This window comes from Podarcis cretensis (assembly GCF_951804945.1).
Source record: "Podarcis cretensis genome assembly, chromosome: 5".
Lineage (NCBI taxonomy): Eukaryota > Metazoa > Chordata > Lepidosauria > Squamata > Lacertidae > Podarcis > Podarcis cretensis.
In genome coordinates, this window is record NC_137174.1 from 97,129,795 (window position 1) to 97,156,838 (window position 27,044).

Genomic DNA, 27,044 nt, shown 5'->3' on the forward strand with positions numbered 1-27,044 from the left:
TTGTGTGTGTGTGTGTGTGTGTGTGTGTGTGTGTGTGTGTGTGTGTGTTGAAAACAGTAAGGAAAATGGAAAATAGCCTCATTTTTCTCTGCTATAGACAACTCTTCCAGGCATCTGTGTTGCCCACTAGACTTTGCAACTGTCTACGTTTTCAGTTTGTCTGCCCCATTGGGATAAAGGAAATTGACAATGATTTTCTTTGTAGTGGCAATCACTCCCTGTATCCGTTTTGTTGCTTTGTTCCAACATGCTACCACGGGAAATTAGGAAAAGCAGAGCAAGCTTGGAGACCAGGGACTGCCTGTATGTATTTGTGTATATGTATGTGTGTATATGCAATCTCCTTTTCCTTCCCTGTTAGTGGGAAAGGGTGGGTGGGAAGATCCTGGAGGTAAGAGATGGTATCTCTCCTAAATGGATAACAAGGGTTGTCAAAATGCACAGTACCCAGCCCTGCATGGTTTATTTGGCGCCTCCCGCAGTCATTGGTGTGGTCTGGTTATAACCCTTTAGCTACAGAGAAATGCAAACACTTACATTCCAGGTTGCTGTCTACAAAATGACACAGGAAGCAGCATGGAATTAAGCGTGGCAGGTGTTCAAAACCTGGGCTATCTTGGTATCTGCGATAAAGCAACAAAGAGTCTTGCAGCACTTAATAAACACATTTATTATGGCACAAGCTTTTATGAACCTCAGCCCACTTCCGTCGGGTTCACGAGGTGTGATCTCCACAAAACGGGGCCCAAAGAGTCAGGATAACATTTCAAGAGACATACTAGGAACAATTAGATTTAATGCTGTCAATAAGTAAATGCAAAGGAACAAATCCCTACTGAGTTGTATAAAACACTACAAATAAACTAACCTAATTTAGTCACTTAAAAATGAACAGGAGAGAGAAGAATGCCTAACAAAGAAATAAAATGGCAGCATAAGAATTGGGGGAGGCCGAGAATTGTCATTCCAAAAAGTTCGCTGCAATTAACCCGCAAGCATTGGATGGAAGCCACGCCTGTCACCTGTGGCTGCCTTTCCCCCCCAGCTCCCACCTGGGTTTTCTCTCTCAGCCACTTCTCCATCTCTCACCTGGAGAGAGGTAGAAGATGGCCATTCATTGATTCGTTCCGGGAGGCTTCTCCTGGTGCAAGCTGAAGTTCACCTGAGTAACAGGTAACTAAGGTTGAGGGCGGCAGCTTTAAGAAGCTTGCGAGCCACTGCTAGCAATGAGAATGGATGACATGGGCTCTTCCAACAGCTCCCCATCTGGCCCACCCAGCTGCTCCTGGAAGGAAATTGCAGCCAGGTTGGGTTAGCGTGGAATTGCGAGGATCCTGTACGGGTGCGGCTGACAGGTACCTACGTTAATGGCTTCCATGTTGACTTCCTTTTCTGCGTCTGGAAGGTGGAACTTGAAGGCACGCAGCAGGTTAGCGAAGAAGATGAAAAGCTCAATCCTTGCCAAAGGTTCTCCCACGCAGGACCGGCGCCCTGTAGGAGAATCGAAGGAACAGAATTGCTTCCATGAAATAAAGAAACAATTCCAAGCCCTCGCCTACTGTGTTGGTCATGCTCATTTGATGTTACCCAATTATCATCAAAGGTGGTCTGTGTAACTCGGAAGCCGCTGAGACCATATAACACCGGTCCTGAAAGACCTACATTGGCTCCCAGTGTGTTTCTGAGCACAATTCAAAGTGTTGGTGCTGACCATTAAAGCCCTAAACGGCCTCGGTCCAGTATACCAGAAGGAGCATCTCCACCCCCATCGTTCTGCCCAGACGCTGAGGTCCAGCGCTGAGGGCCTTCTGGCAGTTCCCTCGCTGCAAGAAGCCAAGTTACAGGGAACCAGGCAGAGGGCCTTCTCGGTAGTGGCACCTGCCCTGTGGAACACCCTTCCATCAGATGTCAAGGAAATAAACAACCATCCAACTTTTAGAAGACATCTGAAGGCAGCCCTGTAAAGGGAAGTTTTTAATGTTTGAAGTTTTATTGTGCTGGGAAACCCAGCCAGATGGGCGGGGTATAAATAAATCATCATCATCGTCATCGTCATCATCATCATCACCACCACCATCACGGTATGGGATTTCACCATTAAACTGCATCCTGGAAAGGAGAAAGAGTAGGTTCTTTACCTGTCGAAAAAGGCAAGAAGGCTTTATTGCTTGCAAACCGGCCAAACGAGTCGAGGAAGTGCCCCGGGTTGAAGGTCCAGGGGGTCTCCCAGTACTCTGGATCATACAGCGCCGAGTGGAGGTTGGGCAGCACCAGGGTCCCCTGCGCAAAAGGGAGAAGGAGAGAATTACTTCGGATGAGTTTGCAAATTAATTGTTGCCATCAGAATATCCTTGTTAGTTCTTTCTAGAAATAATTTTACTGTTATCCTTTTTGTACCTTGGATCTCGAACAAATTGGCTCCTGAACAATCAAAACCTGAAAGTGAGTGTTCCGGTTTTCAAACGATTTTTGGAAGCTGAACGTCTGACCGGGCCTCCGCGGCTTTTGACTGGCTGCAGGAGCTTCCTGCAGTCAATCAGAAGCTGCTCTTTGGTTTCTGAACATTTTGGAAGTCCAACAGACTTCCGGATCGCTTTCCGTTCACCTTCCAAGGTAGGACTGTACTGCTTTTTAAAAATAAGAAAAATCGAACAGCGGATGAATTCTATGAAATAAATAAGTAAGCAAAATAAAAACAAATGAGAAACGTGATTCAAAATCGTGTGAAACAACTGATGGGCAATCCTTTTTGCAAGACGGGGCCTTGTCTGCCCTCCATGTAAGCAAATAAACAGGCTTCCTGGAGGAACCCAAAGCATCCCAGCTCCTGACTGGTGCCAATAATGGTCACAATGATGATTATATTTATTGTATGTGTATTCATACCCCGCCTTTCCGCCAGTGCTGCCTTTGGGGGAAGGGGCATCTCGTACCTTTTTAAGGGGGAAGCCCAGCAGAGTGATGTCCTCCAAGCATTTCCGGAAAGGCCCAGTGATGGACACATTGCAGTGGCGCATCACCTCATGAAGTACAGCATTGGTGTAGGGCACTTTAATCCGGTCCTCATAAGTGATGACGTGGGAAGGTCTCAGAACGGCGTCTATTTCCTCATGGATTTTCTCTGCAGATAAATAATTCCCTTAATGGACACCAGCAGAATTCTTCTTACTTGTTAGTCTTCATTTCCTCATACTATCTCATTGATTTTTTTGATTTTTTTTAAATTATTTTTTAAATGCTTTTTATTGAGTTTTCTTTAACATAAACAAAATAAATACTTTAACATTCCACAATCATATGTCTACTTATTTTCTAAATGCTCTATCGCGCATGGACTTCCCTCCCTCCCCTCAACAGGTTTTCATATTAAATTTTCTCTTTTTTCGCAGATTCTTAATAGCATTCTATACACGTCACAAAATTTATTTTAATCCTACTACAGTCTTTAAACTTCTATAGTTATTACCTATATATTCCACAAATTTACCCCATTCGTTTTTGAACTTTGTTTCCTCTTGGTTACGGATCCTGTGGGTCAATTTTGCTAATTCTACATATTCAACCATTTTTGTCTGCCACTCCACTAGTGTTGGTATTTCCTGAGTTTTCCATTTTTGTGCTACTAAGATTCTGGCAGCAGTTGTCGCATACATAAACAGTCTCTGATCTGCTTTTCTTAATTCATCTCATCAATCCCAGCAAAAAGGCTTCTGGTTTTTTTGGGGAAGGTATATTTAAACAATTTTTTCAATTCATTATAAATCATATCCCATTTTTCCCCTCATTTTTTCACATGTCCATCACATGTGAAAAAACTCTCCATCTTTCATTTTACATTTTTTATTTTATTTTATTTTTAAGGGTGGAGGACCTGTGGACCTCGTGATGGTCCTGGACTACAACTCCCATGATTCCTGCCCATTGGCCTTGCTGGCTGGTGCTGAAAGGAATTGTAGTTCAGTAACATCTGGGCGGGTTGCAGGTTCCCCATTTCTGCCCTGGACTCTTTGGATTTCAGGCATATGGAAAATAGGCAGTCATAAGGTTGATTGCTTTATTTCAACAAGTTATATATTGATTCACACACCCCTGGAATGTGCCTGGAGGTGTCTGGCAGGAGGAGAACATTCCACTGTGAAATATGAGCATCTTAGCACTAAACTCAATTCCACAAACTGAATTACAAAATACAAAGCCAGTTCAAATTCTTTTTTTAAAATATAATTTTTATTAACAGGCCAATCAAATCACATTATCTCCAGATCACATTAGTTCCAAATTATACAGCCAAATTTTTAAATTTTTGTTGGGGGTACCCATACTTCAAGCTCCGAAAAGGTGTCCAAACATCACTTATATTGCTGCTTTAATTAGACAGTTCTATCCAGTTCTGTCCAGATAGTCTCTTGTTACTTTCCTCATCTTCTTGTTGTTATCGTATATTCCTTTCTTTGCGATCTCTGATAATCTTCACAAGCGGGTTGAAAACAAACATCCTCTGTGTGGGTTTTACACTCTCCAAAAATCATATCACATAAGGACAGACCTCCGTTCTCCAATGTTTACCAATCCTCTCTTTGATCAATAATTCACTCCATACAGTTCTTGAATTCCTGCTTGTGATTAATAAATTGCAACGATTCTTCTTTCTGGGGTGGAGGGTTATTAATACTCACATAAGGCAAAAAAAAGAAAAGTTTTTTCCTCCACCCCCTTTCCGTTTCGCTCCAAACATACCAGTCTTTTAATGGTGATTCATCACTTGATTTATTTGTCCCGCCCGTCGCTCCGCTCTCAGAGATCCATTAATCAGCAGTCTTAACTCCCAATCTTTGCTTGATGTATGTGCTTTAGCTTCTTTCCAATTATATATTTCCAATTATATATTTCGAGCTAAAGCGAACCGGTGCACTGATTGGAGACAGCGTCCGGAAAGAGCCGACTTCACACAAGAGCTTGTGCCAAGTGTCCGCACCCCCTTCTTTCAAATCCGGGGGTGAATTATGGACACCGCTGGCAAGGCAGTCCCCCCCCCATCCCCTGGGGGGGGGGCGGGAAGACTGCATACTTCCCATAGCAGCCTCTTAATTACCTCGTGTGGGTCGGAGAGATGTTATTGTCGGCCATCTTCCAATGCGCCCCCTGGTGGCTGTCAGTATATGGAAACATCACAGCTGCATACAGCCAGATTGTTGACATCACATGATGTGCCTATCTGTGGGAAAGAAGAATTTCCCAGGACGTTCACAGGCTGGATAAGTCTTTGTGAAGAGTGTAATTTGAAACCTTCTGTGTGCGCATGTTCAGGAAGTTTGTCAGACGTGCTAGAAGAACTGAACTGAAAGGACGTGTTTTTCTCTAGTGCTGTAATGTCAGAAATAAACATCATGGAAATAGATTTCTGACTTATTTTCTTTCCCCTGCGGAAGCAGGAGGGAGGGGTTGTGCATTTTACCCATGCTTGGGAAAATGTTGCCTATCAAAATCTCCCTGGTCTGTCTGGATATCAGCCAGAGGAGGTTACCGGTAAGCAAGCTCCGAGGACAGTGAGAGGGGCCAGCCTCTGAGGAGAGGGCTTGCAAACCAACAGTGGCCCCCCTAAAGCCAGTTCAAATTCAACCTAAAACCAGAAATGCCTGTTGGAATAAAAAACACCAGAGGGGTTCAACTCTGTTCTCAGCCTTTGGAGAGCTCCACAGGATTGGGCCCACAATCCTGAATGTACAGCTCCTCATAGCTGTGAGCCACAGAGGGCTACTCACTCTGCCACAGACCTCAGTGATCAGGGAGCGATATAGGGAGTTTGTGGTCCTTGGGGTATCCTGACCCTAAGTTGTTAATGTGCCTTGTAAGTTAATGCAAGGCTGTAGAACATACTGCCCTGTAGTGATCAGGTGGGATTGCTATGAGGAATTACAGTGGTGCCTCGCAAGACGAAAAGAATCCGTTCTGCGAGTCTCTTCGTCTTGCGGTTTTTTCGTCTTGCGAAGCAACCCTATTAGCAGCTAAGCGGATTAGCGCTATTAGTGGCTTAGCGGCTATTAGTGGCTTAGCGGCTTAGAAAAAGGGAGAAAAAAGCGAAAAAAATTGCAAGACTCGCAAGACGTTTTCGTCTTGCGAAGCAAGCCCATAGGGAAATTCGTCTTGCGAAGCGCCTCGAAAAACGGAAAACCCTTTCGTCTAGCGGGTTTCTCGTCTTGCGAGGCATTCGTCTTGCGGGGCACCACTGTATAACAAATATAGAGTAAGCCATCTGTGTCAGCAATGAAAGCATTGGGTTGACTGGGTTTAAACTATTTTGATATGATTCTTTTTTTTTAAATATCTTTATTAAGCAAGTTTTAAAAACCACATACAAAAATATAACAGAGATAATAACAAGCATATAGGAAGAAAGCAAACACAGATGAAAGAGAAAGAAAAAGAAAAAAAAATAAAGAGTAAAAAAATACAAAAGACTTACAAACTTACAAACCTACAAACAATAGACCTCCGTCCAACTCGGTTTAGGATTACATTATCTTATACTCTTTCTGCAGTTATTAATACCATCATACTAAAACGTGGTAGGTATTAAGTACCGTCTGCTGTTAAATTATTAATTCCAAAATTAACCTCCATATAACTTATAAATTTATTCCAATCATTTTTTAATTTTATACTATTATGATGCCTAATTCTTTGTGTCAATCTCGCTAATTCTATGTACTGATGCAGTCTCACTTGCCAGTCTCTGATCGTAGGCATATCGGGGGATTTCCAATTTTGCGCTATTAAAATTCTAGCCGCCGCCGTGGCATACTGAAAAAAGGTTTGATCCACATTCTTTATCTCCTCACCAATCATACCTAAGAGAAACGCCTCGGGTGTTTTAGGGAAGTTGTACTTCAATATTTTTTTCAATTCCTCATAGATTTGTCCCCAGAATTTTTTCACCCCGTCACAGGTCCACCAAATATGAAAAAAAGTCCCTACCTTTGCTTTGCACCTCCAGCATGCGATGTCTCCGGTTTTGTACATCTTCCCCAGTTTTGCCGGGGTCAGGTACCAACGGTACATCATTTTTTCTAAATTTTCTCGGAGAGCAGCACATGCCGTAAACTTCATACCCTTCTTCCAAAGTGTCTGCCATTTATTATATTCCACATTGTGACCAAGATCTCTATCCCATTTAACCATTACTCCTTTCACCTGTACATCTTTGGTATCCCAATCCAGTAATTGCTTGTACATTTTGGAAAGAATTTTATTATTACTTTCTAGTATTTCTACCTGGTATTTCGACTTTTTTTCGCTCATCCCTGATTTTTTATGTTCGCTCCAGAGAGCATTGATTTGGTGGAATTGTATCCATTCCTTAATCTTTTCCTTCATCTCATCATATGGCCTAAGTTTCCATCCCTCTTCTGTTTTGACTAGGAGATCTTCATACGTCCACCTTTCACCTGTCATATTTAATTTTTTTATTTTAATAATATCAATAGGGGAGAGCCACCAGGGAGTGCCTTCTTCAATCAGATTTTTATTCCTATTCCACACTTCAAGTAGTGAACCTCTAATAACATGATTAGAAAAGCCTCTGTGGACCTTACCTTTCCCCTGTTGGAATTCAAGCTCGGTCAGAGGTATGTGCCTATCTCTCCAGGCACCGGCTGAATTCTTTTGACCTCCCTCCCGCGACTCCCGGCAGGAAAAACACACGAGGTCCGTTCCGGCGATTTTCCTCAGGCTGTGAGAAAAACACACCAACTGCTCTCCTCCTCCCTGCTCTCCAGCATATCCCATGGAGGGGAATCAGACACAGACAGAAATGAATCTACATTGCTTTTATTCCTGTCTTTCACTTCAGTACAGAGAAAACATGTCTGCTCTCTTCAACAAACAGAGAGAAACTCCAAACTCCACCCATGTACATCCTGTACAGGTCATATGACACACACTGAGCTCACATCCTGTGCTCAATAAGGAGAATGGACTGCCCCTTTGTTTCCATGGCAACAGTCACATACATCCTGTCTGGCTTTGCAGCCACAAGCAGCTGACTGAGCTGCTGGAGCCTTTGCTTGCTGCAGCATTGCTGCTTTAGAATAACATACTCCCCCTAAAGTATCAATGCGTGCTGCGAGCAAAGCGTCATCCAGAGAAGAAAACAAACAGTTGTTATACTTATAACACTCCCCTGTTGTTTCAGTTCCACCCTTGGAACTACCCGCCACTGGTTTTACCAATGTACCTCTCTGGTTGTGTGACTTCTAAGGAATGAGTGCTTCTGCATTACCTTGGTTAGCAACTCTCTGTTGTGCCTTTGTCTCTGACTCAGACACAGCTTCAATTTGACCTTGGTCGTTTACAACAGCAACACATGCAATAGCTTGGTTGGCAAACTCTTTTGAATACCTTTTGGGTGGTACACCCTTCGTTGCTCTTTCAGACCTACGTAAGAGGTGCTGCTCTTCTCTGCTTTCTGGTTCAGCCTCTGAACTCTCTGAAGAACCAGTACTAAGCTTAATCAGTGGTTCATCCTCCTCTTCTGAGGGTCTAGTCATTGTGTGAGATTTCTTCTCAATGACTGTGACAACTGAGCTGTCTGAGCTATCGCTGTCATCATCAGTACTACTGAACTCAATAAAATCAACATCATCATCATCATCAGAATCATCATCATCTCCTGTGGGAAATGTGTGAACAATCACTCGCTCCTGTTCAGGAGCACTCTCTAGAAATTTTGTGAGAATCACCTTACCAGATTCAGACAAAATTACTCTGTAGAGACCCTTTTCATAACCCACAAAAATGCCTCTGGCATTCTTTACTCCACCCGGAGCTTCTGTCCTCACATGAGACCCAAAAACCTTGAAATGGGCAACAGAAGGTTTTCTGTGGAACAGTTTCTCAAAAGGAGAACATCCTAAGTCTTTTGAAACCTTTCTCAACCACGTGTAACAAAACGACATTAGGGACACAGCCCAGTACTCATGTGGCAGATGTGAACTAAGCAATTGCGCTTCCATTCCCTTTTGCAATTCTTTGTTCACCCTAACACAGACACATCTGTTCCAAGCTTCTTCGGAACTAGCAATTTTGTGTCTTATCCCTTTCTTCTTCAGGAACCTCTGGAAATCCTGTAAAAGAAAAATTGGCTTCTCATCTGTGCAAAGACAATTTATGTCAGCATCATGCATATTTTTAACCTTGTCACAAAACTCTTTAAACCTTTCTAAGGCTTCTTTCGGTCTCTCCAAAAGATAAATCCAGACAAAACCTGTAAAAGAATCAACACATATTAGGTAATACTTTGCATTGCCTCTAGATGGTGCTAAAGGACCAATCACATCAGCATACACACGCTGAAATGCCCTGTCGACCCTCAAGGTGACCTGCTTGGCGTTCTTCTTGGCTATACCTGCAAAAGAAATCATGTTAGAATCACAAGAATTACATTCCATGTAATCACTTTGATCAAAAGTCAACAAATACAGTCCATCTTTCTCTTTGGCAGAAAGATACAACTCTCCATCTTTGTAGATCTCGCAGTGTTGATCATCATAGGACAGTTTTAGTCCCTTCTTGGCAATCTGCGAAACGCTGAGCAGATTGTACTTCAACTCTGGAACCAAATAAACATCGTTTATAGTCAAGTTCAGACTTTTAAGATACACAGTCCCAATTCCGGTGACTTCCAGCTCTTGACCGTTGGCTTGTTGTACAACGTAGCTTTGCTTCTTAAACGACGAAAACAAATCCCTACGATGGGTCATGTGAAATGTGCAGCCAGTGTCAATGACAAAGGCGTTCTCCACATCTGGCTTGGTTCCTTTGTTCTGACGTGGCTTCTTGCAGTACCGCTGAAGATGCCCAGTCTGCCCACAATTGAAACATCGGACAACGTTCAAAGCTACAGCGTCTCCTCCAGTAGCTACAGCAGTGGGGGTGTCTGAACTCCGTTCTTCCCTCCCCCTGTCCTTCACTTCCTGTGACTCCCAAGCACGCGTTGGTGCTGCAGGGATGGGGTTCTCAATCACCTCAAACAGTCTCTGATTCTGCAGCAGGGCCTTCATCTTAATAGACCAAGATGCATAATTGTCACTGGTCAAGAGGGGTGGAGAAGGCAGCCTTCCCTTCTTGACATCCATTTTGAGTCCTTTGCATTGACTCTCAAACACAAGCCTCTAAAATCCAATAGCTGGCTTGTTTACACTCTTGTGCACCTGGCAGCTATAACACTGGCTGCTTGGAAAGTCCCTTTCAACAGTTCCTTTGTAAGGGCCTAGTCTAAACACGAGCTGTTTTTGCCTCTCTGGGCACAGCCTGACTTCCAGCCCTTATCTTGAAACTGGCCTGCGTTGCTAAGCAACCACATTCCTTTCCTTGGACAGGAAAAACCACAGGAATGTTTGGAATGCAGACTCTTCTCTCTCGGAGCTGTTTTTCCCAAACGTTGCTCCCATGAAGCAGAGAATTAATCCATCTGCATTCACACTCTTAAGCCCGAAAATCTCATACCTGGGCTCCGTAGCTTGGCTTTCAGCTTCTTCTGGTGAGCTCCTGGCTGCAGAGAATCAGCCTCCATCTCAGGCTTCCATGGAGAGGGATGAAAATAGCAGCTCTGCTCCTATTTCTGCAGACTTCCATGGATCGTAGCAACCATCCTGGTCTGCTACCACTGTTGGAATTCAAGCTCGGTCAGAGGTATGTGCCTATCTCTCCAGGCACCGGCTGAATTCTTTTGACCTCCCTCCGGCGACTCCCGGCAGGAAAAACACACGAGGTCCGTTCCGGCGATTTTCCTCAGGCTGTGAGAAAAACACACCAACTGCTTCTCCTCCTCCCTGCTCCCTGCATATCCCCAGGGAGGGGAATCAGACTCAGACAGAAATGTATCTACATTGCTTTTATTCCTGTCTTCAGCAGTCATACAGTAAAAGATGTCTGCTCTCTTCAACAAACAGAGAGAAACTCCAAACTCCAAACTCCACCCATGTACATCCTGTACAGGTCATATGACACACACTGAGCTCACATCCTGTGCTCAATAAGGAGAATGGACTGCCCCTTTGTTTCCATGGCAACAGTCACATACACCCTGTCTGGCTTTGCAGCCACAAGCAGCTGACTGAGCTGCTGGAGCCTTTGCTTGCTGCAGCATTGCTGCTTTAGAATAACATCCCCTGCCACATGTAGGCGTGCCAACCAAACCTGATGTTAAAACCCTCCAGGTCTAGTAAATCTGTGTTTTTTAGGGTGGCCCAGTCCTTTATCCAACAAAGACAAACTGCCTCATAGTAAAGCCTTATATTCGGGACTGCAAAGCCCCCCCTCTCTCTTGAGTCTGTAAGGAGTTTGAATTTGACTCTAGCCCTTTTTCCTTGCCATATGAATTTAGCGAGGGTTTTTTGCCAGTTCTTAAAGCATGTGGTACCTTTAATTACAGGAATATTCTGAAATAAGAATAGCAGTCTGGGAAGGATACACATCTTTATCGCTGCCATCCTTCCTGTCCAGGTTAATTTCAACCTATTCCAGGTTTCCAGGTCTTTCTTAATTTCTTGTTGTAATTATCTTCCACTAAATTTATATTTTTCGGGGATATCCAAATTCCCAGGTATTTTACCTTATTCACGACCTTAATGCCTATTTTTTGCTCCAGCTGAGTTTTCACATGGTCATCCAGATTTTTTATTAAAATTTTAGTTTTTTTCCTATTTAATTTAAATCTGGACAAGTTCCCAAATTCCTCTAAAAGATCTATTACACTACTGGTGCTATCCACTGGATTTTCTAAAGATAAAACCAGATCATCGGCATAAGCCTTTAATTTGTACTCTTTTTCTCCGATTCTTATCCCCTTTACCTTAGATGTTTCCCTGATTTTATTTGCAATTACTTCCAACACCATGATAAATAACAAAGGTGACAATGGGCATCCCTGTCTTGTGCCTTTCATAATCATGAAGGATTTGGAGAGGTTACTATTAATAATCAACCTGGCCCGTTGCCCTGAATGATTCTTGATCAATCCACACCTCTGCATCCCTGTTCCATTTCTCTTTCTTCACAAGTCACGTACACAGCCAGGCAGGCATCCTGGGTCATCAAAGACAGTGGGTAAGTTTCTTTGAAGTGGCCTTTCTGATATGTTAATCTTAGGATGTTAATCTTAGCGCCAGGAAACAGGTTTCACATGAAGGTGATAATGATCGCTGTCCTCCTGGCCGTCCTTCTTATCACGTGTATTGCTTGTTTATGACCTCAGGGGTTGCCAAATGCACTCCTCTGTAGTTCTGTTTTATTTACCCCATGCTTAATTAGTTTTGCTAGTTTAACTTTGTCCCCACGTGGGGTTTGTTGAAATGCTTAGAAGAAATCTGATTGGTTCTTACGAACACTGAACACTGTAAAAAGTTCTTTTGTGAATAAAACGACCTGGGCCAGGGGGCGGAGGAGCAGAGATTATTATACGCACCTGTCAGAGCTGCCTCTAGGTCCCAGCTCACAGAGGACCAACGCCAGACTGTCGTTATGTACAAAAGTCTTTATTGAGGTTTAGTTTCCATTTCAAAGCCGCAGCGCGCAGCTCTACGTCTTAAAGCCTAGACCGGCGAAGTCCCGTCTGAGTCTCCGCCCCTTCCACACCAGTTTAAGACTCTCGCCTTGCTCCACCTCTTCCTTAGTTCCTTTCTCCTCTGGGCCCTCCTGCCCGCTGGGGTTTCATCCTTTCTAGACTCTTCTGACGCTGACCCCCCTGATTCTTCCCCCTCCTTCCGGCGGGCTTTAGGACCTGGTTCCCTGTCCGGGCTACCTGCTGTGCCGCTCGCCTGTACATTTGAACTTGGCGTGCGCGCCCAGCCGGCAACCTTCCTCTTGACCGTTCCCTCGCTCTCTGATGGAGGCGTGGCCAACCCTGCCTCATCTTCTCTCGCTGGTGGTGAATATGTTGGCTCTGATACCTGGGACTCCTCCCCCCCACTACGCTCTGGTGGGGAAGCTGGTCCTGATTTCCAACTGCTGCTCTGGGAGTCCCCGCTGGCCCCTTGCTTCTGGGGTGTCCCCCTTGGGTCCCCCCTTGCCCTGGCCATAGGCGCCCCCTTCTGTGAATCTTCCGATTCGCTGGAGAGGCTCATGGAATCTCTCGGGCTGCTGTCATCTTCTCCTACGCTGCCCTCGGATTGCTCCCCCTCACTCTCCATCTCCTCCCCTCCCTGCGCTCCCGCTGAGTCCCTGACAGCACCCTTCCCAGAGTCTTGCTGGTTCAAGCCTCTGTGTGTATTCTTATTAATCAGAGTTCAATCCTTCCTTTACTTTGTGAATGCCTCACTGCCCCAGGCCTTACCAATATGCTGTGGTCACCTCGCTTTTTTACCCTCAAGCTCTCCTATTTCTTTCACACCCGCATGGCAGGCAGAAGTTCCCCTGGTGCAGTTTTCTGGGTAAGGAGACACATCGACAGGGAAGCTATACTGGTTGACTTTCTGCCTGCGGCGGTTCAGCAGGAAGTGAGTCCCAGCTCTTCAAGGTTCTGCCTAGACCTGTTCATTTGGCTCCTGTTACAGGAGATTCACACCCTTCCTCCAACTCTCTTGATATTTTGCAAAATGCTTTGCAAATCTGACTCAATTCTCACTGCTCTTTAATCTGGGATTGCACCATTGTCAGCTTGCTTTGTAATTTTAGGAGTTTCACACATGTAGTCGACTGAACATGCAATTTTGTTCTTCTACAGTCATTATTAGCTAGTCTATTTGTTGAATGCGTTCAATATTTTTTTTAAAAAATTGCTGTTCGAAACAAAATCTTTCCATGGCAAAATACAGCATTTAAAACTATATTAAAACTAAAAGTATACCTGAAGGAGCGTCTCCACCCCCATCATTCTGCCCAGACGCTGAGGTCCAGCGCCGAGGGTCTTCTGGCGGTTCCCTCATTGCGAGAAACAAAGCTACAGGGAACCAGGCAGAGGGCCTTCTCGGTGGTGGCGCCCGCCCTGTGGAACGCCCTTCCAGCAGATGTCAAAGCGATAAACAACTACCTGACATTCAGAAGACATCTTAAGGCAGCCCTGTTCAGGGAAGTTTTTAACGTGTGATATTTTACTGTATTTTTGGTTTCTATGGAAGCCGCCCAGAGTGGCTGGGGAGGCCCAGCTAGATGGGCGGGGTATAAATAATAAATTATTATTATTATTATTATTATTATTATTATTATTATTATTATCATTATTATTATCATTATTATTATTATTATTATTAATTGTAATGCAACAGCATCATGAAAGTATTACCGACCCTCTACTTATGGGTGCTTTCCCTATGGGGGGCCTTACATTGTATTGAATGTCCCTGGGTGTGTTTCTTGTTTTGTTTTAAACAGCAGCCGGGTGGGCCTAGTCAGGATTGAAACTCTGGCCAGTGGGAAGCTGATTTTCCTCCTCCTCTCTCCATGGTCCTGGAAAAAAACTGCCTCCTTGAAGTTGCTGCTGACCCCAGTAGCTGAGTCCCATTCCAATGCAAACAGTGGCTTGGGAAGGGGTGGTTTATGGCAGCAACGCAGGGGGAGATGCTCTGCACCAGAGGGACCCAGTGTGGGTGGTACCACCTACTGGGAGTGGGCAGGGTTACCTAGGGGGGCATTAAGAGGCCGGGGGCAACAGAAGGGTGCTGGACCAAGTTAATCAATTTTGTCAAATGAACTAAACTAAACAATTTTCATTGGATTTGGACTAAATGTGCAGTGAACTGTTACTGCTTTGAATGTTGCTGTGTTGTGCCAACCGCTATTCTGAATCATGCTTTTTACAGGGTCAGGTTGGGGGCAGAGAAAAAGAGTTTATGGAACTCCTGCTCTACAACATGTGCTGTTTTAACCCCAAATCCAGACACGTTCAATGGGATCACACATTTCATGCAATGTGCAGCTTTGGCTAGGGATGTAAGAAGAAGAGTTTGGATTTGATATCCCGCTTTATCACTACCCGAAGGAGTCTCAAAGCGGCTAACATTCTCCTTTCCCTTCCTCCCCCACAACAAACACTCTGCGAGGTGAGTGGGGCTGAGAGACTTCAGAGAAGTGTGACTAGCCCAAGGTCACCCAGCAGCTGCATGTGGAGGAGCGGGGAATCAAACCCAGTTCACCAGATTACGAGTCTACCACTCTTAACCACTACACCACACTGGCTACACCACACCACTGGTAAGAAGGCACCGTATTCCATTCTGCCCTGCATTTGGCAAATACAAGGTGGACCATAAAACAATGACCTCTTATACCATTCTGAGTATGTGACATGGGCATTCCCATTCCCATTGCAACACAGTCGTGGATGCTCACCCCCAGCTGATGTTCCTGGGTTGCATGCACAGTCTTGCACATGCTTACATCTGGACTGGGCAACACGGTTCTTGAATCAATATTAGCAACACACTTTGCAATGGCCTCAGCTTCAGCTGTGAGTCCTGGAAGACCAGCTGCCTGCCTTGCAAGCCTTTTTACACCCGGCCAGGGAGGGTGGAGCCCTGACTGATTGACTCCAGCTACAAAAGCTGAGGTTGCTGAACAGACCCTTGGGCATGGGAGTTCAGTGGGGGTTGTTGTTGTTATTGATATTAATTTTTTGTACATCTTTATTTTAGATCATGTTACGATTGGAAATTGTTCAATTGGGCTGCATACTTCTTGAAGCCTTTTCCTCGCATCAAATGTAAACCTCTTCCTGTTGTAAGCCGACTTGAGCATGGTTTTAAGTATGGGAAGGCGGACTGCAAATAAAATGATGCAGATGATGATGATGATGAGTGACTCACCTTGAACATCTGGATATTTTAACAAGTAAAGCAATCCCCAGTACAGGATAGTTGTGGTGCTCACGGTCCCTCCAATCAAGAGGTCAACTACAGTTTGGACCAAGTTGTCTTCATTGAAAGTGGACGTTGGCTCATCTTTGCTCTGTGGGCAGAATGCACAAAAGCTTAGTTGATCCCTTTCCATCAAGAACTACTTGTGAAGTTTCCTTGGCCTTTTTGGCCAGCCAGTATTGGAGGCAGAGCCAGGTCATGAGTCAAAGATTCAGTTGCCAGAGATTCAGTTGCTGAATAGTCAGGGCTCCCGAAACGCTCCTTTTTCTCTGCAGCTATTTATACCCCACTCCCAGCCTATTCCTGACCCCCAGAAAACTGGGGGGGGGGGGAACCTTCCATATAATGAGCAGCAACATTCAGAAGGGTAAGCACAAAGCTATATTTATTGGATATTTTCAGATTCTTGCGCCAACATTTTTCTCTCTTGGCTGCTTCAAAATTGATTTTATGCTGCTGTGCTTAGGCTGGTTTGTAGACAAGGGTCAGCTCAAAGACATTTTGGCACCTGTGGTGAATCACAAAATGGTGCGGCATCCCCACCAGGAAAGAACAAGGAGTGAAGATCCACATCAGAAACACAGGGGGCAGAATCAAATCAACCTGACCCGATGGTTGAACTGGGAATCAAAGGCTGTTGTGTGGGGAAAAGGGGCCCACCCGTGCCAGATGGGTGAAGACCACAGAGGGCAGCCCCTGCCATTTCCTTCCTAGGGGAGGAAGGAGACCAGCAGACCCTCCTATTCACCAAGAGGTGGTATTGTCTGTGTGTGTGTGTGGGGGGGGGGTGCTGTGGGAAAGGCAGATCCGTCCTCCAAGGGGTGTCCCATAGCTGTTGCTACAAGTGAGGCATCCCTTGGAGGCTGGATCTGCTGCCACTGTGGGTCGTCCCACCTGAGGCAATCGCTTCATCTTGCCTCATGTGGACTAGCCCTGTTTGTAGACAGTTTGTCTTCTGCTGCCTTCTATTGTTGCTAACTAGTTTAATTGTTTAGGACTCTGGACTGCATTTGGCACTGAGTTTTAAACCGCCCAGAGGACTTCTGACGTTCTGTGCGTGGCATATAAATGCAATTCATCATTACGGAGGTGGTACATTTAGGGCGCATTCAACCTCAGTCAGGGTCCTCATGGGCCTTGCTAGTGTGATTTCCAGAATACAGTGGTACCTCGGGTTACAGACGCTTAAGGTTACAGACTCCGCTAACCCAGAAATAGTACCTTGGGTTAAGAACTTTGCTTCAGGATGAGAACAGAAATCTCATGGCATTGGCGTGGCAGCAGTGGGCGGCCCCATTAGCTAAAGTAGTACCTTAGGTTAAGAACAGTTTCAGGTTAAGAATGGACCTCCAGAACGTATTAAGTTCTTAACCCGAGGTGCCACTGTGGTAGGGATTCCACCCCTAATTTCCAGCGAATTCTGGGAATTGTAGTTCTGTGAAGGGAATGGGGGCCTCCGAGTGACTGTCAGGACCCTTAACAAACCACAGCTCCCAGAATTCTTTGGGGGAATCCGCAGCTGCTTAAAGCAGTATCATATTGCTTTAAATAAATAAATAAAAATTAAAAAATTGTCCAGTAGCACCTTAGAGACCAACTAAGTTTGTTCTGGGTACAAGCTTTCGTGTGCATGCACACTTCTTCAGATAGTGCTTTAAATGTGCCCTAAAGCTGGCTGGCTGTGGGTGACGCAACATCAGAGGCCAGCTTGTTCTTAGCAGCCATGCTGAGTCCTGCCCAAGGCCACTTTGCCTCAGGAGGACAGGCACGGTGATGAAGCTGGACAGAAGCCATGTTCTTACCTTTGCCATTTGGTCCAGGTAGAGGTCAATGAGATCCTCTGGTTCTTGACCTTCCTTCCATCTTTCCTGGTGGCTTTGAACCTCGTCCTTCACAAGGGCATGGAGGAAGTTGTTGTATTCAAACGCTTGTTGATGTGAGCCTTGTAGGTGGCGCATAATCTGCGGGAAAACATTATATACCTGTGGCAACAAAGGAAAATGCAGGTGAGGAGGAGTGTCGTGAAATTAATTCCGAGTGAGCCAAAAAACGGCTCTGAGAGAACCTTAATGTGCTGGAAAGGGGAGGCAGGCCATTTTTCAGAAGAATGCAATGTTTCTGCAAAGGATGCAGATTGATCTTGCAAAAGAATAAAAAGGAAGGCAGCAGCTGGTCGTGCCAAACCCCCAAAATAGGTGGCGTTTTGCAGCATGCACTGTGTGGGGTGAGAACACAAGGACCCTGAGCGGAAAGGTCCCTGTTTTCACTTAATTTGAGGAAGCGTAACAGAAAACGGCTTTCAAGAGAACAAGAGCAGGAATAGAAGGAAGCTCACCCCACCCCTGAAAGAAGCCGGAATGAAGACGATCAAATGGGTGGCTTTTATCAATCGGTTGAAAGAGTCGTCCTCACTGGCGAAGCGATGCCCAAACAGCAAAGAGCAGATGACATTGGCCACAGCGTGGTTTATGGGGGTCTGGGGGTCGAAGGCTAAACCTGTGAAGGCAGGAAGTATTAGTGGCATGGTACACACACTCAGGGGCGTGGGTGGCGCTGTGGGTTAAACCACAGAGCCTAGGACTTGCCGAGCAGAAGGTCGGCGGTTTGAATCCCCGGGACGGGGAGGGGGGAGCTGCCGTTGCTCGGTCCCTGCTCCTCCCAACCTAGCAGTTCGAAAGCACGTCAAAGTGCAAGTAGATAAAAAGGTACCGCTCCGACGGGAAGGTAAACGACGTTTCCATGCGCTGCTCTGGTTCGCCAGAAGCGGCTTAGTCCTGCTGGCCACATGACCCGGAAGCTGTACGCCGGCTCCCTCGGCCAATAAAGCAAGATGAGCACCGCAACCCCAGAGTTGGTCACGACTGGACCTAATGGTCAGGGGTCACTTTACCTTTACGCACACTCACACACCATCGCCAATGAATTAATGTAGGGTATTCTTTTCCTTTTTCTTCCCCTCCCGCTTATATATTCTAGTTTTCCTCCCCACCACCCTTTGTATCAATATGTTGAATGTTGTTTGTATTTTGCATTTTTTAAAATAATAAAGTTTCTTTTTTAAAAGCAGTAAAAAACATTTACAACCGGAAACGCCTTCACTGGGCACCTAAAAAGATCGTCATGTTGGCACTAGGCAGACCCCTCTGGGGTGCCAACACTGAAAAGGCCCTCTCTCTTGTAGCAAACCTCATTTGTTTCATTTTGTCCACACTCCGCTTTGCATTCATATGTTGCACAACTGGCAGAAGATGAGTTCACAGCCACCAAACAAACCTGCTCAAGGTATTGGGCAGGGACTTACCGGTATCTCATCTCAAATTAAAAGACAATTGAATCACTTCGAAACAGATGCTGTGCAGGGCAAGCACTGCAAGGAAGCTATGTCCACCTCTTTACAAGATAACCAGTTATTTTGGCAAGTGCATCAGCCGTGAGATGAATTCCAGAGTGATGGGGCTGTACCCTTTCATTTATGCACAGTTGTTTTCTGAGTGCCTTTGCAACAAGGAACCCCAGATCATGTGTCGTGTGGAGAGGGCTATCATAATCAAAAACTGAAAGCTGCCTGGTCGTGAGTTTACCTTCCTTGCTTGTCACTGCCATTAGGAGTTGGTGGGCTTCGTTGTGAATTCTGTGTTCCAGATGCTTCTTCCCCACCCCAAGGCTTCTTAGTGCCATCATGGCGAAGTATTTCTGCTGCTTCCAGTTATGGTTGTTCGTAGGATAAATGCCTGTGTGATACAAAAGAAAATCCTGTCAAGCAGTGCAGCTGTAACATGACGGGTGACGATATCTTTTGCCCTCCACAATAATGTTGGCAATGACAGATTCTTTCAACTGCATTTGTCCATTGCAGCTAAAGAGATAAAGATGTGCCTTGAAGGCTGGCAAATTAACTATGGCACAAGCCAGTCTTTGCTAACTTGGGGCTCTCCAGGTGGCTTGGATGGGCTGGTGGGAGTTGTCATCCAAAACATCTGGGGAGGACCAGATTGACGAAGGCCGGTGTGAGCTTTCTAGACCACAGTCTACTTCCTAAGATGCACAAAGTGATATCCTCAGCTACTGGCAGGATGGGAAGCAGTGAGGTCAGAGGGAAATGCATTGCAGAAGGTACAGACCATGATAATTAAGTTATTAGGCAGTCACAAAGAAATGTGAATGATAGATTCTTTGTAATGCTACATGACAACTCACTTCTGGCACCTCTCCATTGTCATTCTAAGAGAACAAGGGAAGTGTTCATGGTGATTTCTGGCATTTCTTTCCCCCCTAGAAAAATAGCATTATACGTGTGTGTTTGTAATAAATACTCCGAACAGATAGTGCTCAAACCTGTAAAGGTTAACATCTATTCTGTTCATAAAAGTGTTAAAGAAAACAGTTTATTTTAATATCCCTGAAACAGGATTCCATATTCCTGACTCATGTTGTTTATATCTATCTATCTATCTATCTATCTATCTATCTATCTACCTACAGTGGTACCTCGGGTTAAGTACTTAATTGGTTCCGGAGGTCCGTACTTAACCTGAAACTGTTCTTAACCTGAAGCACCACTTTAGCTAATGAGGCCTCCTGCTGCCACTGCACCGCCGGAGCATGATTTCTGTTCTCATCCTGAAGCAAAGTTCTTAACCTGAAGCACTATTTCTGGGTTAGCGGAGTCTGTAACCTGAAGCGTATGTAACTTGAGGTACCACTCTATCTATCTATCATCTATCTATCTATCTATCTATCTATCTATCTATCTAATCTATCATCTATCATCTATCTATCATCTATCATCTATCATCTATCTATCTACCTCTTGCATACTAAGAAAGAGATGGGGTGAGGTCAAAAACTGAAATTGGACCTCAGCTGGCAGGAAGAATTTAAGAGCTTCAGCTCTGCAGTATCTCTGTGCCAGCAGTTTACCAGATTTCTTCTTGTCACCTGTTTGTTCAAGGCATCAGAAGGACACCAAAGATCTGCTTTAGTCTAATTTCCAAGAAAAGAATAATATCGGTGTTTACCTTTTTCGCCCATCAGATCCTTATAGAAAGGTGAGAGCACTCTTCCCGCAGTCTCTTCCGAGTGAGTGACAAGGCACTCTTTCACTGCCGTGTATCCATTCAGCACGACAAAAGGCATGGTTCCTGCCCAGACGGTGTAGATGTCTCCATAGATGTTTGCCAACTAGAAAGTTCATTATCATTTTTATTTTTTAAAAAAGCAAGAATATAAGACAATCCCTACTGGATCAGGCCAATGGCCCATCTAGTCTGGCATCCTGTTCTCACAATGGCCAACCAGATGCCCAAAGGAAACCCAGAAACAGGCTCTGAAAACAAGAGAAACTCTCCCCTCCTGCTGTTTCCAGCGGCTGCTGTTCAGAAACAGTACAGTCTCCAGATGTGGAGGCAGAGCATAGCCATCCTGGCTAGTAGCCACTGATAGCCCTCTCCTCCTCCATGAATTTGCCCAGTCCTCTTTTAAAGCCGCCCAAGTTGGTGGCCATCACTGCCTCCTGTGGCAAGGAGTTCCATAGTTTAGCTATGCACAGTGTGGTTAAAACCACAGCTGAAGAAGTGAGCTGAAAGGAGATTTTCTGGCATTTTTCTTTTAGCAAGGGGTCAATAAAGGATTGGGGTCTGGGAATTATGCAGTTCTGTGAACTTGAGTTCAGATTTTGCCTTGACCGTGAAAATATTTGGAGACTAGAATCATAGAATCATAGAGTTGGAAGAGACCACAAGGGCCACCGAGTCCAACCCCCTGCCAAGCAGGAAACACCATCAGAGCACTCCTGACATATGGTTGTCAAGCCTCTGCTTAAAGACCTCCAAAGAAGGAGACTCCACCACACTCCTTGGCAGCAAATTCCACTGTCAAACAGCTCTTACTGTCAGGAAGTTCTTCCTAATGTTTAGGTGGAATCTTCTTTCTTGTAGTTTGGAACCATTGCTCCGTGTCCGCTTCTCTGGAGCAGCAGAAAACAACCTTTCTCCCTCCTCTATGTGACATCCTTTTATATATTTGAACATGGCTATCATATCACCCCTTAACCTCCTCTTCTCCAGGCTAAACATGCCCAGCTCCCTTAGCCGTTCCTCATAAGGCATCGTTTCCAGGCCTTTGACCATTTTGGTTGCCCTCCTCTGGACACGTACCAGTTTGTCAGTGTCCTTCTTGAACTGTGGTGCCCAGAACTGGACACAGTACTCCAGGTGAGGCCTGACCAGAGCAGAATACAGTGGCACTATTACTTCCCTTGATCTAGATGCTATACTCCTATTGATGCAGCCCAGGTGCTCTCAAGCCAGGTGTCACCCATCTTGTATTTGTGTACTACTTTCTTATGGACACTGACCTGCCTTATGAAGATTACTGAGGTCAGGAACATGAAGTCCTTTAATCCCAAATCTCTGCAGGGTTGTTTACATGCAATGTTCAATGAAGGTACAATCTGTGAACCTTGTGCACAAATATTTGAGCTGTACAGTCATCTAGTTGGTTGCTATAGTTGAGCCTCAGAACCATAGAGTTGGAAGGGACCCTGAAGATCATCTGCAATCCCCTGCAATGCAGCTGTCCTGTAGGGGGATCAACTCTGCAACCTTGGCATTATCAGCACCATGCTCTAAGCAACTGGGCTATACAGCAAAAAGGAAGTTGGCAGCAGTGGGACAAATCAAGAAATGTACAACCTTTCACACAAATTCTTATACATATGTGATAACAACTTCTACTTGTCTGCAGTGCAATGTGGTAAACAAGATTGGGAGCAGCTAGTATGTACAACGTGGAGTGGAGAAGTCGCAGCTAGAGGAAGGGGTGCCAGCCCTACCATGAGGCATATTGCCCTTCTGTGAAATGGGCATATCCCATCCCTGCTGCCACATGACCACAACCCTGGAGCAGGCCTGCCCTTCCTGGCTGCTACTTCTGCTCTGCTGGCAGCTGTCTGGTTGGGCACTCCGGGACCAAGCCAGTATCCCGCTTGGTTGGGTGTGCCACAGCCGGCTCCTTGCTGAGTCATGGAGCACCAATGGTGGGCCTTCTCCCTCAAGAACTGCAGCACTTTTAGAGAGAGCCTCGAGTGCTGGCATCTGCCTTGCCAGGTTCTCCATGACTGCTGGCATTCAGAAGACCAGATCAGGCTGGCTGCCCACAGGCTGCTGCCCGGCAAGACAGGGAAACACCTTGCATAGGGCTTCCCAAAAGTGTTGCCTTGCAAAGTCTCCTGGTGAACTGCAGTGCGACTTGGGCGACTGTGCTGCCTGTGGCTGATGGGAGTCGTAATCCAAAACACCAGGTTGGTAAAGGCACAATTTGAATGTTTACAATTGCTCCTAAAGAAGAAACCAGTGTTCTGGAATGTATTGAGCTGTAATCAACCTTTTTTTTTTGGTTGACACTTCTGAGAAGTTTCTCCTGTTTGTATTCTTTGTGTGCACACATATACAGACTAACAAATCAATTTGCAATTTGCAAATGAGTGCAAATTGACGTGGGCCCAGCCCACCCACCATTAGGGGGAGCACTCCAGCCTGAGGCGCAATGCTGACCATGTGCATAGCGCTAAAACTATGGTTTAGCATTGCACCCAAAGTGGACTATGATATATATGCCTGCAGGGCACTAAAGCAGTAGCCAGAAAACGAGTGTGGAGATTACCATCTCTCCTTCCTGGGGAGTCCTTTTCTTCCAGACAGAAGACTTCTTTGCCTTTGGAGAGACTTGGGAGCGTCTGGGTAAACAAGTTGCTTTTTAAATAACCTTCTGACTCATGGTGCCTTCTGGGGAGGGCAAAAGATCTCTCCCCCTGCCATGCAGCAGTCAGCTGGGAACCTACTAGGATAGGAGCATAGGAAACTGCCTTCTACTGAGTCAAACCAATGGTCCATCTACCTCAGCATTGTCTACACTGACTGCCAGTGGCTCTCCAGGGTCCCTGTAACTTTTTATTTTTTTATTTTTATTTTTACAGAAAAGAAAAATCAAGGGCCCTAGATAAATTTTTTCTTTTCTTTTGGGAGATGAAGGATTTCTAATTCAACTTTGCTGGGTTAAAAGAAAATAGTGAATTTGGATAGAAACACAAGGCACCAATAAAATAGGTAAAAGGACTCAGTTTTGCAATCTTCTCTTTCTGTTTCCTCTACTTAATTATCTTTGTTTTCCCCAGTTTGAAGGTCACTAACTTCGTTCTAAACACACTTTGCTGACCTGATCTAGTCCAACCCTCCTTGAGATGGGGAAGAAATTTGCTTCTGTTCGCTCGTTAATATGAAACTCCTGAAAACACACTTCATGAAAACATGACGTGAACCGAAACAGTTATCCTTTGAAATTTGCACCTCTCTCAGTTTTGCAATGTGGTTCCCCAATCAAATATTGTGTCCCAGAAATGTGCATATTTGGGGAAAGTGTGCATCGAGATGCATTACATACCTTAGCGGATATAACATACAAGAATACATTACTTTAGGGGAAATGTATTCTACTGGGAAATTTTTGCAGAAAGATGCTGGAGAGGTCTTTCACAAGGACTTTAAAAAAATAGCATGCTGATGCAGAAATGTGGAAATCTGAACTGAATATCAGAAAACAGAGAAACCAAAATGGACAGGTTTGACTGTCTCTAATCTCTCTCCAGATGTCCTCTGGGGGCTCAGCCAATATCACAGTAATGATCAAAACGATGCTTAAGTAAGCTCTGGGCAAATGACCCACGTTATCCTGGTCCTGGGCACCATGCCTTTGCCCCCCTCCCCCCACCTGCCCACCAACCACTGCCAGTAATTACCTTAGCAAGAATCTCTTTCTTAAGGGAAAAATCCAGGAGCCACAGGTTGCCAATAATGGGAAGAGGCGTCGGTCCTGGGGGGAAGTGGGTCCGTGCCCATAGCAGCTTCAGAAACTGCATAACGAAGAGAGAGAGGACTGCGAGTAGGAAAAGTCCACTTAGCCCAATCATCCCCCTAAACGTCCCTTTTCATCCTTTGTCCTCGGTCTCTCCTTCAGAAAACCTCCTGGTTCTAATTATTGCTAAGAGATGTCTCTGCAGTCATCTCTCCTGCAGACACATCGCCTCTCTTTCTCTCCCTTCCTTTTTCTTTGGTTTATTATTATTATTATTATTATAAAAATGGTATTAATGAGTGTGGGAGCCCCCACTATTTGACTAAGCCACACCTACTGTGCACTCTGAGCTCTCACTGGCTCAGCGGCCGGTGATGAGGTCAGCTGGGCAGGTCTGGAGAAAGGAGGAATGACTCCCAATGAATCTCAGGTAGGGATGAATGACTCTGTCAGTGTTGCTTTCTCCCAGCTTCTCATTTTCCCCATCTTAAATTTAGTTCTTCACAGTTCATGATTTATTTATTTCCTTAACTCCTCATGAAAATTCACCTGCACTTCATCCTGATGCATGCATTTAGTAAATGCTTTTAGAATGCATTTATTTATTTAATTTTTTAAATTTTCAATGCAAAATTACAACAAAAATTACAAACATTGAATCCGAAATAAAACAGTGCAAACAAGGGAAGAAAAAAACACACACACACACACAAACAAAAAACAAAAACACACATTTACATATAAAACCAATATCATCATTCTAATCTAGTCATTACATGCATATACACATATTGACTTCCTTCCTTTGTTCTAAGGACAGAAAGAATAGAATGCATTTATTATAACACCTAAAACAGGGGTCCTCAAACTTTTTAAACAGGAGACCAATTCACTGTCCCTCAGACACTGTCAGGGGCCAGACGGGAAGTTTTGGAGAGTGGGCTGGCACGCTCGCGGGAGCTGGGCACCTCAGAAGCCGGGAGCCTGCAGGAGCTGGTCGAGAGTGGTGCCCACTGCCCAGTGCAACTCTCCAAGGAGCATGGAGATGGAGACAAGGACAAGCTGGTGCCTCACCTGCAGCTGCCACCCCGTGCGGGTGTTTCCGCCCCTTTGTCCTCCTGCTCCCTGGAGGTGAAGGGCACCGCCTGGGCCACTTTGCCGCAGACCTCATCATCCTCCACCGTCACTTTGGCCGCCAATGAAAGCGCGGTGGCGGTGGCCCCGCCGAGCCCTAGCCTGGGTCGGCTGTCCTCCAGGAACACCGCTGCTGCCCCCCTCATGGGGACGCAGGACAGCAGCAGACACAGGAGGACCAGGGCAGCGGGGGCAGCGGGAGGAAGAGGCCGAGTGGCGGTGGCTCCACCAATCAAATGTGCTTGGTTTACCTCAGCGTGGTGTGGGGACGTCTCTGCCAATCAAACGCCGCGCCTGGCACGGTGCCTCAGCACGGCACGGTGTTTGATTGGCAGAGACGTCCCCACACCACGCTGAGGTAAACCAAGCTCATTTGATTGGCAGAGCCGCCACCACTCGGCCTGTTCCTCTCGCCGCCATTGTCAGGAGTCTTGGCTTCATGGCGGGCCGGATTTAGAACCCTGGTGGACCTGATCCGGCCCGGGGACCGTAGTTTGCCAACCCCTGACCTAAAAGATCTACCGTGGCTCCCAGAACATTTCTGAACACAATTCAAAGTGTTGCTGCTGACCTGAAGGAGCATCTCCACCCACATCGTTCTGCCCCAGAGCTTTTTTGCCATAACCTGAGTTCATCTCCCCCCCCCCCCCGTTCAACTGCTTTCTTCTCAAATTTAAAGAGTCAGGACGGCTGGTCACGAATCTCTGCCATCCTGTCGAGATTGTCCCTTAATCTGTCATTAATTAAGGTGTGATTTATGAGTATTCTCTGATGCCAAGGCATCTGCCAGGTGACTCACAGAATGGGTTTCCACACTGTGCTTTCTGTTTGAAGGGAACAGGAAGATGTCGCTTATGGGAAACTCTTTTGTTGGGAAACCAACATCTTATCAGCGTGTTTGTTTCTCTCTCTCTTCTAGCAAAACAATTATCTAGGTATTCAAAATAAATGTAAGCGATGAAACCATAGCTGTCAACCTTCCCTTTTTTTGGTGGGAAATTCCCTTATTCCAGCGCCGTTTCCCGCTGCTATCTGGGATTGTTAGATATCCCGTAGACTGGCCCCCGGGGACAGGTGAGGCTGCTGATCCCTTATTTTCAAATCTGAAAGTTGACAGCTATGGATGAAAGAGATCTGCACCTGGGGAACGTTGTAGTAACTGAAGAAGAGGACTGGGGTGACCTTTTTTAGTTTCTAATCTGAAAAAACAAA

The 27,044-nt window shown here is 45.5% G+C and overlaps 1 protein-coding gene and 1 long non-coding RNA gene across 2 annotated transcripts in view; both read right to left on the reverse strand.

Annotated features, from left to right (window-relative positions):
* Positions 1-27,044, reverse strand: part of LOC307217252 — a 73,388-nt gene that overhangs the window by 27,102 nt on the left and 19,242 nt on the right. The window lies entirely within an intron of this gene.
* LOC307217084 (cytochrome P450 2J4-like) lies at positions 653-26,112 on the reverse strand. The gene is made up of 10 exons (XM_079978143.1): positions 26,084-26,112; positions 24,643-24,756; positions 20,867-21,029; positions 19,430-19,579; positions 18,184-18,344; positions 17,651-17,830; positions 15,798-15,939; positions 2,934-3,121; positions 2,139-2,280; positions 653-1,491 (listed from the first exon to the last, which is right to left on the reverse strand). Exons 3-10 carry the CDS (start codon positions 20,982-20,984, stop codon positions 1,313-1,315), a joined length of 1,260 nt encoding a protein of 419 aa, XP_079834269.1. The 5' UTR covers positions 20,985-21,029; positions 24,643-24,756; positions 26,084-26,112; the 3' UTR covers positions 653-1,312.

Excerpts from the sequence above, each read along its gene's own strand:
- LOC307217084 (XM_079978143.1), bottom strand. The coding sequence starts at position 20,984 with ATGCCTTTTGTCGTGCTGAATGGATACACGGCAGTGAAAGAGTGCCTT. Across the intron at positions 15,940-17,650 it reads ACCTGGACCAAATGGCAAAG|AGCAAAGATGAGCCAACGTC; the intron begins GTAAGAACATGG and ends TTCTGCCCACAG. Across the intron at positions 2,281-2,933 it reads TGGGCTTCCCCCTTAAAAAG|GGGACCCTGGTGCTGCCCAA; the intron begins GTACGAGATGCC and ends CCTTTTGCGCAG.